This window comes from Meriones unguiculatus, chromosome 1 (genome assembly GCF_030254825.1).
Source record: "Meriones unguiculatus strain TT.TT164.6M chromosome 1, Bangor_MerUng_6.1, whole genome shotgun sequence".
NCBI lineage: Eukaryota > Metazoa > Chordata > Mammalia > Rodentia > Muridae > Meriones > Meriones unguiculatus.
This window is the reverse complement of record NC_083349.1, coordinates 29,821,668-29,837,902: the sequence shown is the minus strand read 5'-3', so window position 1 is coordinate 29,837,902 and position 16,235 is coordinate 29,821,668. Positions and strand designations below refer to the sequence as shown.

The 16,235-nt window shown below is 44.1% G+C and overlaps 1 protein-coding gene across 6 annotated transcripts in view; it reads left to right on the top strand.

Annotated features, from left to right (window-relative positions):
• Stx3 (syntaxin 3) overlaps positions 1-16,235 on the top strand; it is a 41,341-nt gene that overhangs the window by 16,177 nt on the left and 8,929 nt on the right. For all 6 annotated transcript variants that reach the window (XM_060386863.1, XM_021662093.2, XM_060386851.1 and 3 more), the window contains exons 2-7: positions 1,179-1,262; positions 10,536-10,635; positions 11,944-12,018; positions 13,298-13,365; positions 15,072-15,180; positions 16,114-16,187. In XM_060386863.1, coding sequence (XP_060242846.1) covers positions 1,179-1,262; positions 10,536-10,635; positions 11,944-12,018; positions 13,298-13,365; positions 15,072-15,180; positions 16,114-16,187 — 510 coding nt within the window. The remainder of the gene's footprint in view (positions 1-1,178; positions 1,263-10,535; positions 10,636-11,943; positions 12,019-13,297; positions 13,366-15,071; positions 15,181-16,113; positions 16,188-16,235) is intronic.

The following is a 16,235-nucleotide window of genomic DNA, read 5'->3' as shown; positions in this document are numbered from 1 at the left end:
TGCCACACCTTCACTCTCAAAGGCCGGTATTCTGTGTTCTGGGAAGTTAACAGTGCCCTGTATAGCCCTTGTCTGGGAGGGAGCAATCAGGAAGAATGTGCAAACAGCTCAGGCCCTTGTTGCTGGGTGAGAATGGAGTCACTTCCTCCAGAGGGCCATGTTGTAATTCTGAGGAGGAAGGTGAATGAAGTTGAGGAGGCTTGCACTCTCTGAGTTGCTGGGGGCCTGGGAAAGAACTTTCTTTTCCTGATAAATGTGGGCTGTGGACAGGGAGCAACGTGGTTTTCTTTGCAATAAGTAGTTTCTGAACAGGAAGATCTTCACTCCAGCTGTGAGGATCAATGACTCATGCTTGGAAGGAACTGCCTGGAGAGTGTTTAAACAGTGTGGGTGGGTTAGAGTCTGCCTATTGCTAAATCTCTGTAAGTTTTAGGCTCTTCAACTAGAGTGAGTTAAAGAAACGCCACCGCCGACAGCAATGAGACTGGAGTGTTTGTGGAGCTCAGTGACAGCGCTTTCCCAATGCATGTGAAGGCTTAGGTTTCCGCCCGCAGTATAAAACAAAGCAAAACAAGACAGATGAACAACCACAACCCAGGCCCTAACACGGAGTATGCGGTGTACTAGATCCTGTGCACAAATGCTTATCTTCATTATATCATTTCTTTCTTTTTTAATAATTTATTTATTTTTGAATAGGGTTTCTTGGGTAGCCCTGGCTGTCCCAGAACCTGGCCTCAGAGATCTGTCTGCCTCTGCCTCCCAAGTGTTTGTGCTTGGGATTAAAGGTGTGTGTCACCACCTCCCAGATTATCTATTTTTTGTTAACAAATTCTATGAAGTAGTGCTATTTGCTTCTGACAGTAAAGGAACCCCAGGCCCAACAAACTGAGTAGTAACTTGTTTCTTTCCTCCTTCTTCCCTTGCACAAAATCAGCAGGTGGTAGAGCTTGAATTTAATTACAGACAACTCCAGAGTATTATAATATTGAATTTTTATTCATTTTAAAGAAAATTATATATTTATACACATATAATTATATATATAATTATAAAATGATGTCATACAATGACATCATTAGACACATGTATATGTATGCCTAAATATAACTCCTTCAATTACAGTGGCTGTTTATGGTGGTTTTATTCTCACCCTGGCCTGTTTTGTTCTCTTGCAGAAGCAGCTGACACAGGATGATGACACCGACGAGGTTGAGATTGCTATCGACAACACAGCCTTCATGGATGAGTTCTTTTCTGAGGTGGGCAGCCTTCTGGTGTTTTCTTCTGAATGTGTATGAGGAAACACAGTTTCCTTAGTAAAAATGAAACAAAACAAAACCAAACAAAACCCACCTTAGATGTTTTAATGCTGGCAAAGGAACAGATGGGCAGGCAGAGTTGTTCCAGGGAGATTCTGTTTTCAGCTTTTGGGAGTAGCTAGAATTTACATCCTATTAAGGAAGTCAGCGGAAAGAGGCCGCAGAGATGGCACAATGGTTAAAGAGCACTTGCTGTTCTTTTAGAGGAGCCAGGTTTGATTCCCAGCATACACACGATGAGTCACACCATCTGTAATTCTAACGCCAGGGATCTAATGCCCTCTTCTTGCCCCTGTGGACACCAGGCACGCACATGGTACACATATACATGCAGACAAAATACCCGTTCACAAAGTAAAATAAAGAATAAATGATTTAAAAAAAAAGTCAGAAGAGGGTAAATTGCATGTAGTTGAGCATTTTAAAGATGTCCTTTCTTATTTAAAATTATATAACCAGGGAGTCACAGCTAGGCATAAAATCAAAACTATTGCTTCTTTAAGCCTTTGATTCATACCAGTCAAATTTGTCGTATCTTAAAAATTTTTCTAATTGCTTTAATTCTAGTGTCGACAGAGAAAACAAGATTCTACTGGGCCGTTTATTACAGGGCCACGTGTGCCTCTGTAGTCACGTGTTCTTGTGCAGGAAGGCCTTCAGGTTGAGCTATAGCAATGCTGAGTGGTGCAAGCATCGGGAGGCGGGATAGTATAAAGAACAGAAGTGCTGCCTTTGGACCGGAGTGGACGGGCTTGGGTTCAGATCTCAGACTGCTTCTGACCGCGGCCGATTTTGTGGATGTTTCTTAACCTGCTGAGCCTTGTTTTCCTCCTCTGTAAATTGGGGTCAGCTGGATAATGATTCCCCATAGGGTTATATCGATTGGGTCTGATTATACTCATAAACCATCCAGAATATTACTAGGCATGTATGTACTCAGTGCGTTGTTCTTAACACCCCTCCTCCTCAGTCTTATTGCCACTGAGTTTCTGTCTCTACTGTATCTTTTAATTTCCCTGGAAAGAGAGAAGAGACATTATTTTCTTTTGAGGGGGAATTCAGGGGTCTCCCACCATCTGGATCGTGGGTGTGGAGAAGTGGTCCTCCACAGTTCCCCTGAATGGAGTGGACTGGAGCTTGATAGTTTGTGCCTGCTCATCTGCTAGATTAAGAGCTGGGTTGAAGAGGTAAGCTGAGTGTGTGTTGGCCTGACGGGAAAGTTGCTGTCAGCCTACACAGCTCCCAGCTCTGCTTGAGGGTGGGTATGACCTTTCAGTCAAGGACTCAGTGATGTCAGACAGCACCTGTGTTGTTCTACTTAAGCACAGTGGAAGACAATACTCTTGTTCAGTGGTGGAGGTGGGCTTGAGTTGATGTGAGATGTAGTGTCCCTGTCACTACAGTCTTGCCTTGGAGACTCACATGTGCTAAAGAACATCTTCTTTATGATGAGGGATCTTCTCTAGTACATGTGTTCTCCCTCTTCTCCTGTTCCATAGGAGGATTCCTAAGAGACAATATTCCGTGCAAGGTAGGAAGATGCTGGGCTTTGGTCTGTGAGTAAAGGTTAGAGTCTGTTTTCCTAGCTGGTACTGGACACGTGGCCTTGAACAGCCTTTGTAAGAAGGGTCACAAAGAGAGTGAGTTGTAAAAGGATCTTTTACTCAGCTGTTTTTAGTGTTGTTTCGGAGGATTTTTGCCTCCATCAGTTAACCTAGGCTTAGTCCTGGAAGATTCTAGCCTCTGTACAGTAGCCTCCTAATGTAGGCCCTAGAATGTTTTCAGCCTCTGAGACTCACTACTTATTAAGCTCACCTTTTCTTGTTCTTTCTGAGCTCATAGCTGTCTGGTTCAACTCAGCTGTTCTGGCTCAAACTCCTCTCCCAGCTGACTTATTCAATCTGGCTTCTCTCTTGGCCTCTGAATTGCTCTACTTGGCCTCACACTAACTCCAACAATCTCTTCTAGTCTTCTGGCTCCTTCTCATTTTCTGACTCATTCTGTCTTCACCTATATTCTTTCTCTGAAACCCTTCTCTCTATTACTGCCCCAGGAAAACTGCCTTTTTCTCTCTCTGCAATGCCCCTTAAGTAGCTTCCCTTTCCTCTCTTTTTGTGAGAGTTGGGTGTGTCGTAGTCTGTCAAATCTTCTCTGATTTGTCACATTTTCTGCCACTCAATTAGACATCACTTTCAAAACATGAGTACTTCCTTCTACAAACGAACTTTACCTTCATTGTTTGGGATTAAAGTCTTGTACCACCATATCTGGGCCTAAGCTTTTCTTTGCCAGAAACTTGCTCTATACTAGGCTGGCCTTGAACTCAGATCTGCTTGCCTCTGTTTCTTGGATTAAAGATGTGTTTATAGTCTAGCCAGATCATACAGACCCAGAAAGTCTTTGGATGTGATCTCTTGCCAGAGCAGCCATGTTTTGAATTAAAATTCCTCTACAGTGAATGCCTTCTCTCTGGCCATATGGGTCCTAGGCATCTAACTTGGATGATGGAAATGTCTTTATCCACTGAGCCATCTTGCTGACCCTCTCTCAGAAACTTAGAATGCATATAATCTTCCTAAAGGCTCCAGGAAGTCCCACAGTGAAGAAACTTGCTTTACTAGACTTACTCAGCATTTAGCTCTTCACAGACCTGACATGGAACTTTTATTAACAAGGCTTAGTGACTGCACTTTGGAAAATGCACCATTGAAGCTTTCTTTGGGCTTAGTTTGGGCTGCTGTCACAAAGTACAGGGTCTGGATGGCCTGTAGATGATAGAACTTACTTGCTGTGATTCTTGAGCCCAAAAGTTTGAGCTCTGGTACTAGCACTATTGGATTCTGCTGGGCTGTTCCTTCTAGATTACAGTGTATTTCAGCTTCCCGTAGCCTCCCAAAGTGTTCGCAAAGACAGCTAATCCCATTCACGAGGGATCCACCTTCATGGCCTACTAACCTACAAAAGCCTCATTCAAATACCTTTACATTAAGAATCAATGTATGCATTCGTGAGGCACAACATCTAGTTCATTATAGGGATGAGACTGTTTAGCTGTGGTTAGGAAACATCTTTCTCTCTCGCAGAGGTGTGTATAAGCATGTGCACAAGTGTGCATGTGTGTGTGGGGGGCTGGACTGGAAGGCAACCGCAGGTGTCAGCCTCAGGAACATTCACCTCTTTTGCAATATGGCCTCACTGGCACAGGGCTCACCAGTTAGGCTAAGCTGGCTCGTCAGGGATCCACCTGTCCTTGCCTCCCAGTGCTGGGATGACAGACATGCCTCTATACCTTGTGTTTTTATCTGGGTTCTGGGGATTGAATTCAGCCTTTTAAGTTTACAAGACAAATGCTTTACCAACTGGACCATTTCCCACAGCCTCAAACCCACCTATTTCTTGAACTTACATCTGTTAAAAGACCTTTACGGGTGACCCTGCATGTTTGGGTCTATCAAGTAGACCCTGCATGAAGTCTATCAAGTAGCCCGAGATGAGAAACTCAGTCCCCGAATCTGAAGCGGTCTGAATCGTATCTACAGAGTACACGAAAAGCTCTCCAGAGCCAGGATGGGGTGGGTTGGGGAAGGGAGTGTGTTGATGAAGCAGTAGATGCTACAGAGGGACTTATCGTGAAGCACAGGGATTTGCTGTTTGGGCTTAAGTTTTGTTAGAACCTAGGACCTTTCAAAGTGATTATAATTTGGAAATCCAGGCATTCGGATCAAGTCCAGGAGGTTGAGAACTTCTTAACTCTTTCTGTAAGGTATTTGAATTAGAAGAAAGTAGGCAAGCTGTCAGATTCTGATGTCAGGCTCTTCCAAAAGTGAGGCAGGAAGTCTTGGTTAGTTATTTGACAGTTTGGTTCTGACCTATTTCTCCCACTTTATTTTCTGCACTTTGCTCTTTGTTGCTGGGAACCACATTAAAAATGTATATATTGAGCTGGAGCGATGGCTCAGAGGTTAAGAGCACTGGCTGATCTTCCAGAGGTCCTTGGTTCAATTCCCAGGAACCATAGGGCAGTTCACTATTGTTTGTGACTCCAGTTCCAGAAAATCTGACACCCTGTTACAGACATACTTACAGGCAGAATACCAACGCAAATAAAATAAATTATAAAATGTATGTATTATACAGGTTATCAGATTTATCTGTCATATATGTGAATACTGTGCTCTCTTTGAAGCCACCTACCCTACTGTGCCCTTGCTTTTTACTTTGGACCTCTTCTAATGGTCTACCAACTAGACCTCAGCCTCAAGCATGCTTATTTCTTGAAGTTACTTGTGGTCATATATTCATTAAACAGATATTTACAGTGAATAATAGTGACTCACCTTTCATTTTGTGTGTGTGTATAAATTCCATATGAGAGAAAACATGCCTTGTTGACTCTCTGAGACTGCTTTAACATGATTTTTTCCACACTTAACCTCTAGGTCATCCATCCATTTTCACACAAATGACAATATTTTATTTTTTATGGCTCAATATCATTCTAATATGTGCACATTTTAAAATCCATTTATCAGTTGACATACTTGGGCTGATTCTCTATCTTGGTCATTGTGAGTATTGCCACAGTAAACATGGGTGTGAGGTATCTCTTGCATGCTGACGTCATTTCCCTCAGGTGTGTCTGTAGGGGTGGAGCAGCAGGATCACATACAGTTCTGTGTTTAGCTTTCTGAGGGACCTCCACGCTGATTTTCATAGTGGCTGTACTAATTTACATTCCCATCCACAGCGCAGTCCCTTAACCCCCGTGTTTGTTCTTATGATTGACATTCTGATTGGGGAAGATCAGTATTTCAGCTTAGTTGATTTGAGAATATTGCCTCAGAAAACTTGTTTTTATTGGCCAGCAAGAACTCTGAGGTCATTCTTCTCATTCATGAAAAGCTGAAACACTAATCTAAATCTTGATAAAAACTCTTTAGGGACTTGGAAGTTTAATAGAGACAGAGAATAATTCTTTTAAAATTTTTATTCAATTTTACTTATTTATTTTTTATTCTTCTCCCATATATTGCATCCTGACCACAGTTTTCCCTTCCTCCCTTCCCTGCAGCCTCTCTGCTCCCTCCCTTTTTCTCCATATCCCTGCTCCCCTTCCTCCCCTCAGAAAAGAGCAGGCTTCCCAGGGATACCAACCAACCACAGCATAACTACAGTAAGACCAGGCACCTACCATCACATCAAGGCTGGACCAGGCCACCCAGTAGGAGGAAAAGCGTCCACAAGTAGACAGAGAACCCAGGGACAGCCCCACTCCCACTGTTAGGATTGCCGCAAGAACAACAAGCTACTCAGCCTTAGCATATGCAGAGGACCTAGCTCAGATGCCTACAGGTTCCGTATCTCTCAAGTTCTCATGAGTCCCTGTCAGTTGATTCTGTGGCCATGAGGTGTATCTCTGACTTCTGTCCTCCCCTCCCCTTTCCCCATAATTCCTTCCCCTCCTGCACAGCACTCCCCAAGCTCAGCCTAATACTTGGCTCTGGGACTCTGCATCTGCTCCCATCAGTTGGTGGATGAAGTCTTGGCAGAGACTAATTCTTAAGCAGAATAGGCAAATGTTTTATCTTTCACCTCACCCAGCCAGTCTGCCAGGAATCTCTCTGTTTTCTGTTGCCTAATCAGATTCCACTGGAGAATTAGGTCCAGGGAAAGAGACCGCTGATGCCTTCAAAATAACTATCACCTGCTCTGGGGAGATGGCTCCGTGATTAAAGCACTTGCCACGCAAGTGTGAAGACCACAGCTCAGATCCCCAGAACCAATGTAAATGCCAAGTAGGCATTATTTCAGCCTCAGAGGACAGAGCTAGGGCATTCTTAGAGCAAGCAGCCATGTCCATGAACACTGGGTATGACGGAGTGACCCTGCCTCAATGGATAAGGCATACCAGGGATTGAGGATGATCCCCAACATAACCTCAGGCACCCACACATGTTTACACATGTGCATTTGTGCCCATATGTGCTCATAAACATGCAAACACATGTACACATAACACACATATATTCATGGAAATGGAAAAAGACAAAAAACCAACTTCTTCCTTTCAGTTAGATGATCCTGGTTAGTATGATGTGGTCATTTTAATTGGAAGCACCCACAGTGGGTGACCAGATTTCCCTAGATTTCTGTGAATGGTTGCTGAGGACACTAGCATTGCTGTAGGATTAAATGAGACATGCATGTAAAGGTGCAGCCTAGTGCCTGGCATATAATAATTGAGTGGTTATTATTGCTATTTGTGTTTACTGTTACCATCTAACATTCATTTTGTTCTTGATACAGTATAAGCTTGTTCAAGGTCATAAAATTGCTAAGAGGTGGAGCTGAACCCTGAACCTTTTCTGTTTGCTACTTTTTTTTTCTTTAAATTGTATTTGCTAGAGTCTCATATTGCTGACAGATCATTGGTAAATATTCTGAAAATCAATATAAAGTAAAAAAGGCAGTGGGGATGCATTACCCTGGAATTCAGGGGTAAACTGAAAACCCCACATTTGGGCTGGCTTATTCTATCAGCTTCTGTTAACTCTACAAAAAGCTCCTGATAGGGAGTTGTGGTCAGACAGAGAAGTAAGGCACATCGCCATGAAATGCCACTGAAACGAGTCAGTTTCTCTCATTCTCTCTCTCTGTCTCTGTGTGTGCACATGCATGTGGTGTATACACGTGTGCAGACGTGTTTACCCATGAACATGCATGATAAGTCGGATCAGGATGTGAGTGTTGTCCTCCATCATTCTTTGCTTACTATTCTGAGACAGGGGCTCTCTCTCACTGAACCAAAAGCTCGCAGTTTTGGCTACTCTTGCTGGCCAGTGCTTTCATCAGCCACTGGTCTTTGCCCATCAGTGCTGGGTCTGCAGGCATGTGCAGCTACGCCTGGCCTGTCAGAACCAATCTTACAGAATTTAGGTTGGACATGTATATCACCCTGATGTAGGGTGACTACTCGTGAGCTTAGCAGAGAAGGAGTCTTCTGCTCTGGTCCTTGCCTGGTTTAGAAGACAGGGTTTGGTATCTAACAGATGCTTGGTTCCAACCTCAGTATCCTCTTGTTTGAAGATGGGCTTGAAGCCTCTGCCTCAGTTCTTTTGTGTGAAAGGAGATAGTGATGGTGACCTCACAGAAGTACTGAAAAGGGCCAGGCATCGTCTACATATATGATAATGTGGGGCACATGTACAGATAGTACTTTACGCTTTTAAGATTAAGTACTTCTCAGTCCTTACACGGCTTCATCAGATGATTTGTCTGATGATCTGTCAAATGCACAAAAGGAAATCTCATGTAGCTGTTACCAAGAAATACTCAGAAATCCATCCTTCAGGAAGACGAACACTTCCAAGAAAAAACTGACACAAAGCTCAGGAGAGAAAAGCTCTTATTGCTCACGCTGAAGTTCCAAAGGGTCTCGTGATTGTTTGGCAAATGGATTGAAGTGATGTTTAATCAGATCCCCCAAAGGCCTCCAAATGGAGAGATTGATGAGGACAGAGGGAGGAGAGCAGTTGTGATTAGTAGGGTGGCATGAAATTTGCTCCTGGACTTGGGACATCCGGAAGGGAAGCTGAAGGCAGGATGCCCTGGACCTAACTCTCAGTGTTCAAATGCCTATACTAACTCGGAACTTGAGGTGCTGTAGACTTAGCAGCTCCCTGTGGATCAGGATTCTCCCCAGTTCTAGCCACAAGAGCCAGTGTTTAGAAGAGAGAAAGGGGAAGGGCAGGGGAGGTTGGATTAGAGACCACCAGTATTTGCAGGCAATAACGTGATTACACCTGTTGGGATCCGTGACTTATTAAACTTTAGTTTTCTAATCTGAATAATAATATACCCTTAACTGGTATTTTGTCAACTATTAAAATGCTACATAAATATTTGAGTAGTTATACATATGTTTATTTATACTCTGATATGATTACATTAATACTTTATTTTACATCTTTAAATAGTGATCCTACTATCAAACTATGGTACATCGAAGCCAACATATAAAGAGGGGAAAAAAATCCTTTTTAGTGGCAAAAGTGCTGATGTGAAGGATAGAAAGGTCCAGCTTGACCTTTGCTATTTTCTAGAGCACTGTAATTAGGTTTTAAAAAGGAGGTGACCCATCCATTGGAGAAAAGGGGCACCTGTGTTTCAAATCTGCATTCCAGATGTTAAAACTGTATTATGCCAATGACAAAGTTCCTTTTGGTTAACCATCACAATGCTGCTGCTCTCTTCATTTTGGGAGGAGGCAGGCAGGCACATTGGGTGCTGAGGTCTCTTCTCAGTGGCCCTCACTATGATCTGCTTCAGGGGCCATGGTGCCGAGGCAGCTGGTGCTGGTGGAGGGAGCAGCAGCATCCTGTGATGGGGTTCTGTCACAAACTAAATGCTTTATGGCACAACACCTGCTCAGTCAGGAGCCTTAAAATGTACAGAAATGGTCCAAGGCTGTAAATCTGGGTTCCGATCAGTGTTGGTTGGCTTATAAGATTTGGTTCACCAGAACATGTGTCCAGGAGAGGCCTGACGGTCCTCTGAGATGGACTTGCCTACTCTCTTTCTTTCCCTTGTCCCTTGTCTTTTCCATCTTCCTTTCTCTTCTTTTACTCTTTTCTCTGGTTTTCATTCTCTAGGTTTGCTCTGTTGTCTTTGACTGTTTTCCTTCCTCCCTGCCCCACCTTCATTCTCTTCTCCTCTCACTTTGGGGCCAAAGGATCTTTCTCATACTGTTTGCAGTTACCTTTCCTGGTTATTCTCCATGGGTTTCCTGACCTTCTTGTCTATGGTCTGAACCTTACCTTAAGGTGAGTGTGGAGGGGAGGAGGAGTGTGGCCTTTGTTTTTCAAGACAGAATTTCTCTGTGTAGCCTTGGCTGTCCTGGACTCACTTTGTAGACAAGGCTGGCCTTGAACTCACAGAGATCCACCTGCCTCCACCTTCATGAGTGCTGGGATTACAGGCATGTGCCACCCATACAAGGAGTGTGGATCTTAATGACTGTTCTTTATGGACCAATTTACTTGACTGTGAAGATGGCACTCTTTGGGTGGCTAAAGAAATTTTTTTTTTTTTCATATTCTTCTACAAACACAGAAGGTGGACAGTTTGGAGCAGGAAGCTCTGATAATCATTCCCTTTAGGTGAGGACATAGTTTCACTCGTTGATGGTGAAGGCTGTTGTCTTTCTGATTATAGATTGAGGAAACTCGGCTCAACATTGACAAGATCTCAGAGCATGTGGAGGAAGCTAAGAAACTCTACAGTATCATTCTCTCTGCACCGATTCCAGAGCCAAGTGAGTGCTGACTGAGTTGAGTCGCTGTACTGGTCCTTTGCATTAGGGCTGAGACAGGCTTGTTTTCCTCTCTTCTGGGAGCATAACATTCTCTTATGCTAATGTACACATGATATCACATATCACACCTCTCTCCTGAGGGTTAAAACTGGAACTCTTCAGTGGAGCATATGGGAATTGTCTCCTCATGTTCTCTCCACCTTTCTCTCCACCATTTCACCTGTCACCTCTGCCCCTGATACTTTACTCATGCTAACCTCTGGTTGTTCCTTAAACATGCCTTGTTCCCTCCTGCTCTTTATACATCATTCTTTCTCCTTGGGATTCCTGTTCTTAGTCTCCTTGGCTACCTAGCTAGCCTGTAGTCTTTCATTTTAACTAACTAACTAACTAACTAACTAACTAACTAACTAACTAACTAACTCTTTTACTGTTTGCTCACCTGTAGGTTTGTTGAGACTCAGTTCCACTATCTCTGCCCCTAGGGACTCTTCCAGATCTCTTGAGGCTGTGCTAAGGTTTCTCCATAGCCATCCCTCACCCTGCTCAGAACTTAAACCATACCTTGTGCTACTTATCAAGACTTCTGATGTACGCCTTCTCATTCCCTGCCAGGCCCAGCCCCTTGATGGCTGAATCTCTATCTTCTCTCTGGTCCCTTCCTTTTTCACTTGGTTTTAAGTGTGGAGGTACTGAAGGATAGTTCTGCAATGAATGGTTGTAGTTATTGTTAATTTTGTTCCATATACCCACCATGAGTACAGCGCTCCATTCATCAGCTGGGACAGCTCTGGGCACCTCATAGTTATATCATAAATATTTGCCTTATTTTAGATAATGGATTTTGGTTGAAATTTCTTTTCCCCAGAACTTCCATAGAGTTCTCTCCTATCTACTGAGAATGAGCTCACATGTTAAACAAGTTCATTCCTCTAAAAGCATGACTTGGGTTGAAGAGAACTGTTAAAAGCAAATCCTAGGCTTTAACCCTGGGGTAGTTGGTTCTTTAGGTCTGGGAGGGGGTGCCTAGAAAATGCCTTTTAATTTAGTTAATTAATAGTTTTATTTGGATGTGAGGGATTATACTCAGGGGTTGGTGCATGCTAAGCACATGATCTGCCACTGTGCTATTTCCTTAGTCTGAGAATACTCTGACTGAAGTCGTAGATTCTGGAAAGCACATTGAGATGAACACTGCAGTGGCAGCGCTGTCTGAGAAAGTTTTTTGCCTCGTCTGTTCACTGATGTCACTTGTAGAGCAGTTCATTCTTTTTTTTCTAACTGAGCCTGCCTCTTATGTTTACCCAGAAACCAAAGATGACCTTGAACAGCTCACGACTGAGATCAAGAAAAGGGCCAACAACGTCCGGAACAAGCTGAAGAGTAAGAAGGGAACACAGGAATAAGCCAGTCTCTACCAAAACCAGATACAGCCTCTCAGGGCTCACCTCTCAACTGTCAATCATCCCAAAGGGAGAGATATCACTTGTCCTATTTTTACTGGAGGCTTAGGCACTGTCCCTGGACTGACCTGCTGTACTCTTAGTCAGTTGTCACCCCTTGGATTCTCATCGCAGTTGAAAATGCCCAGAACTGAAGTTGGGAAGTGGGAGAGCAGATGTGCTTTTCTCTACTGTTATGGTTGCTTTAGCTCACCCCTGGTTCTCTCTTGCTGCTTCCCCAGCCCCTGTGTGCATTTGAGGGGTAACCGCAGGGACACAGGTGCAGGGGCTGCCATTCAGTCAGCAGACATTTCTTTGTATGTATCTTCTTACTCCTTCTTCCTTTCCTGGTTTTGGAGCACAGTTCAGTAAACCACCGTCATAGATTCAGCATGATGCCCAAACACTTGCTTAGTTCCACATCTGCAATCCATACTCCTGTTCAAAGTAATTGTTCAGTATGTGGTATTGGTCAGAGAGGAAATCATATTATGTCTCCCCTTTCCAGTAAATTATAACAGTTATTTTAATGGGTATGGAGAAGAAGACAGCTTCTAAAAATGGTGATCATATGACTGCCCTAATGCTAAGCGGTTCGCATGGGTATTTTAAGGAGATTCAGGTTGAGCATGCTTCATCCAAAATTTCCAAAATCAGAATGTTCCAAAATCTGAAACTTTCTGAGCATTCACATGACACTGTAAGTAGAAAATTTCACACCACGCCTCACAAGTGCACGAAAAACACAGTACAAAATTATCTCTAAGCTCTACATGACTCCTGTGTGCCACCCCCACCATGGTTCATGTGCAAATACTCCAAATTTTGATAAAATATGAGACGCTCCTGGTTCTAAGCATTTCATACAAACTGTGCTCAGCCCTTTCCATTTTATAAACAAGAGGACAGATGGTGGAAAGAGTTTCCTGGTTTCCCCCTTGCCACCCAGCTAATCTGTGGCAGGGCGGAGATTTGAGTCTCAGTCCCTTGATGGCCTGAACTGAACTGCTGGTTGTGTCGCTGAGACCTGACAACAGCATAGGAGAAAAAGAGCAAGTGTGCAGCTCATGGGAGGGGACCCTGACCTTTTGTAGTTGGACCTCCCTGTTGTCCATCTCCATGGCCTTTATGTGTGAGGATGGGTAAGGAGGTCTGTGTGGAATAGGGTGCTGTGTGGAAGGAAGGACAAATGTGATGCCAGACTAACCCTCTCACTGCAGGCATGGAGAAGCATATCGAAGAAGACGAGGTCCGGTCTTCAGCAGACCTGCGGATCCGAAAGTCCCAGGTAACATTTCTGGCTTGGCAATCATTTTTTACCATTCTTTTAAGTATTTTTTCTCCTCTGTGCATTTGAAAAAAAAATATGGGGGGGGGGGGGCTGGAGAGACGGCTCAGAGGTTAAGAGCACTGGCTGCTCTTCCAGAGGTCCTGAGTTCAATTCCCAGCACCCACATGGTGGCTCACAACGATCTATAGTGAGATCTGTGTACACAGTAAATAAATAAATCTTTTTTTTTAAAAAAAGGAAAAAATATGATACTATTGTATTGGAATTCAGTTTGAGGAACTGGGAAAGGGAAACCATCCAGGTTGAAGCAGTGACCAGGCCCACTGGTCCCTTTTGGCCTTCTCTCATGCTCGAAAGGAGGCCCCTGAAGTACCCCCCCACCCCGAGACTCTTCAGAGCACACCTCAGCACTGCCTTGTTTCATAGGCAAAGAAACAGATTGATGTCTTTCTTCTAAAGATTGTTAGTTAGCAGTTGCCCAGTTCGGAGTCAGGCACTTTGGAGTCATCAAAAACATGGTCCTTGTCCTATGAGAACCTGGGCATGGTGGCTCATATACATTATGCCAGCACTTGGGAGGCTGAGGCAAGAGGGCTGCCGAGACTTCAGGGCTACCTTGCTCGAGCTATGGTGTGAGAACATTAAAAGACAAAAGCAGAACAAGAAAGGAAGGAGGGAGGAACCTGATGTGATGTTTAAGTGGTGCAGTAAATCTTATATAGCAGGAGGACAATGTAAGACATAATTGATTACACGTTCGTCTCATCGTTGAAAGAGCTCATGGAGAACAGGGGGTAGCCGGAGAAGGCCTAGCCGTGAGTAAGCAATAGTCCTGGGACAGGCAGGTTCAGGAGCCAGAGCTTCCCTTTTGTTTTTTGAGAGAAATAGGAAATGGGATTAGGGATGGGTATGTTTGTGTGTGTGTGTTGGCAGCAGCAGAGGAGTGGTGTTGGTGGCAGTGGGGATGAATGACGGACAAATGTCATTGAGAAGAGAGTTTGTAGTTGGGTAGCAGATGCTGAATTTCCAGCAGATAATGTAGTGTCCAACTCCAAAGGTCTTTATATACTAGTTGAGAGAATTGGAGCCGATCCAGTTGCTGACAGTCATTTGTTTCAGTCTACACAGCACTAGGGGGATATGATAGTCCTTTGGATGTGAGTGGAGACAAGACAAGATGCTAGGAGGTCCCTAGTTAGGCTTTTTCAGTGATTTAGTCTGAATTTACATGATAGTTATGTGTTTAGTAAAAAGAGAAATCAAGAGGGCTTGCTGTGTGAGGTGGGCAAGGAATGAAATTATTAAAAAGGTCTGTTGAGAGAAAATGTTTATTTGTAAGCAAGAAATGTTGAGGCTGTCATTTGGGGTAAGAACTGAAGGATCTTTGGTAGGAACGGAAGTTGACAACTTTAGCCAAGGTCATGGTGGAAAATTGCTAACTGGGCTCTCAGGTTCTCAGTGATTCTCTCCTTTTGACTAAAAATTATGTGAGTTCAGTAAAGCAGAAAATGCGTAATGGGGATTTCACCCCAAGAGTGGCAGTGGACTCCTTGTTCAGTGCCAGAGTAGGAAAGCAAAACTGGGTTTTTAATATTTTCCTTTCGGTTCCAAGCCCAGGGCGGCTGCAGAGTAGGCTGTGTCAGGGTGGGGCGGAGTTTTACACCGTCTCCAGAGGGTTTACTCATTTAACATTGTTCCTGCAGCATTCTGTGCTCTCCCGGAAGTTTGTGGAGGTGATGACAAAGTACAATGAGGCTCAGGTGGACTTCCGTGAACGCAGCAAAGGGCGCATCCAGCGGCAGCTTGAAATTAGTATGTGTTTGAAGCTGGGCCAGCGTCTCCACCTTTTCCTGCAATGTGGTTGTCCATCCCGAGTCCTGGGGGAAGTAACAATGACCCTGCTGCTTGTGCCTTCTCCATTCTTTTTGGGACTTAAACACAGGACAGATGCTGTGGGACGGATAGATCTGTAACGTGGTAGCCTAAGTGGAAATGGGGCACATTTATTGAGCCAAGGAACTATATTGTTATGGGGTCTGACACTTCCCTTCTCTTCAGGGGACACACACTAAATAGTTAGTCTCCTGAGAACTCATTGCAGTTTTGCAGTTAAATGGAAAAGAACGTTTATGAGAGAAAGGTGTGCTAGTTGCTATAAGGAATTAAAAAAAATTTAATAAAGGTGGCCAGAAGGTGGTGGCACACTCCTTTGATCCCAGCACTGCACTTGGGAAGCAGGGGCAGGTGGATCTCTGTGAGTTCGAGGCCAGCCTAGTCTACAGAGTTCCAGGACAGCCAGGGATATACAGAAAAACCCTGTCTCAAAAAAAAAAAAAGTATATACTTTAGGAATTTAGTGATATGGAAGCGTAGGCCTTACAAGGCAAATGGCTTCAAATGGGAGAAGCTGTGTGAATAAAGAAAAAGCAGATGTGTTTGTTTAGGAGTGGCAGGTTGGGGTTGGAAGGAGGGTGTTTGAAGTTGCAGTGCAGGAGTAAGGGATGGCTGCCCACAAACTGCACTGTCACGAGGCCTGGGGCTCTGTGGTACGGTGGTTGGGCTAATCAGCAGTCTGAGCTGGGAAGTAATGCCGTGGGGGGGGGGATATTGCTGATAAAGTTCAAGATGGATTAATTGGGAGACATCAGTAGAGTCGGGAGGTTGTTGCGGGCAGTGTTTGAGGAAATCGTAAATGGAGTTGTTCTTCAAACGTGTTTCTGATGTTGTATTTCTTTTGTTATAAAGCTGGTAAGAAGACAACAGATGAGGAGCTGGAAGAGATGTTGGAGAGTGGCAACCCTGCCATCTTCACTTCTGGGGTGAGCAGCTGAGCCTCCATGGACACAGGGATGGGGGTGTTGGGTGCA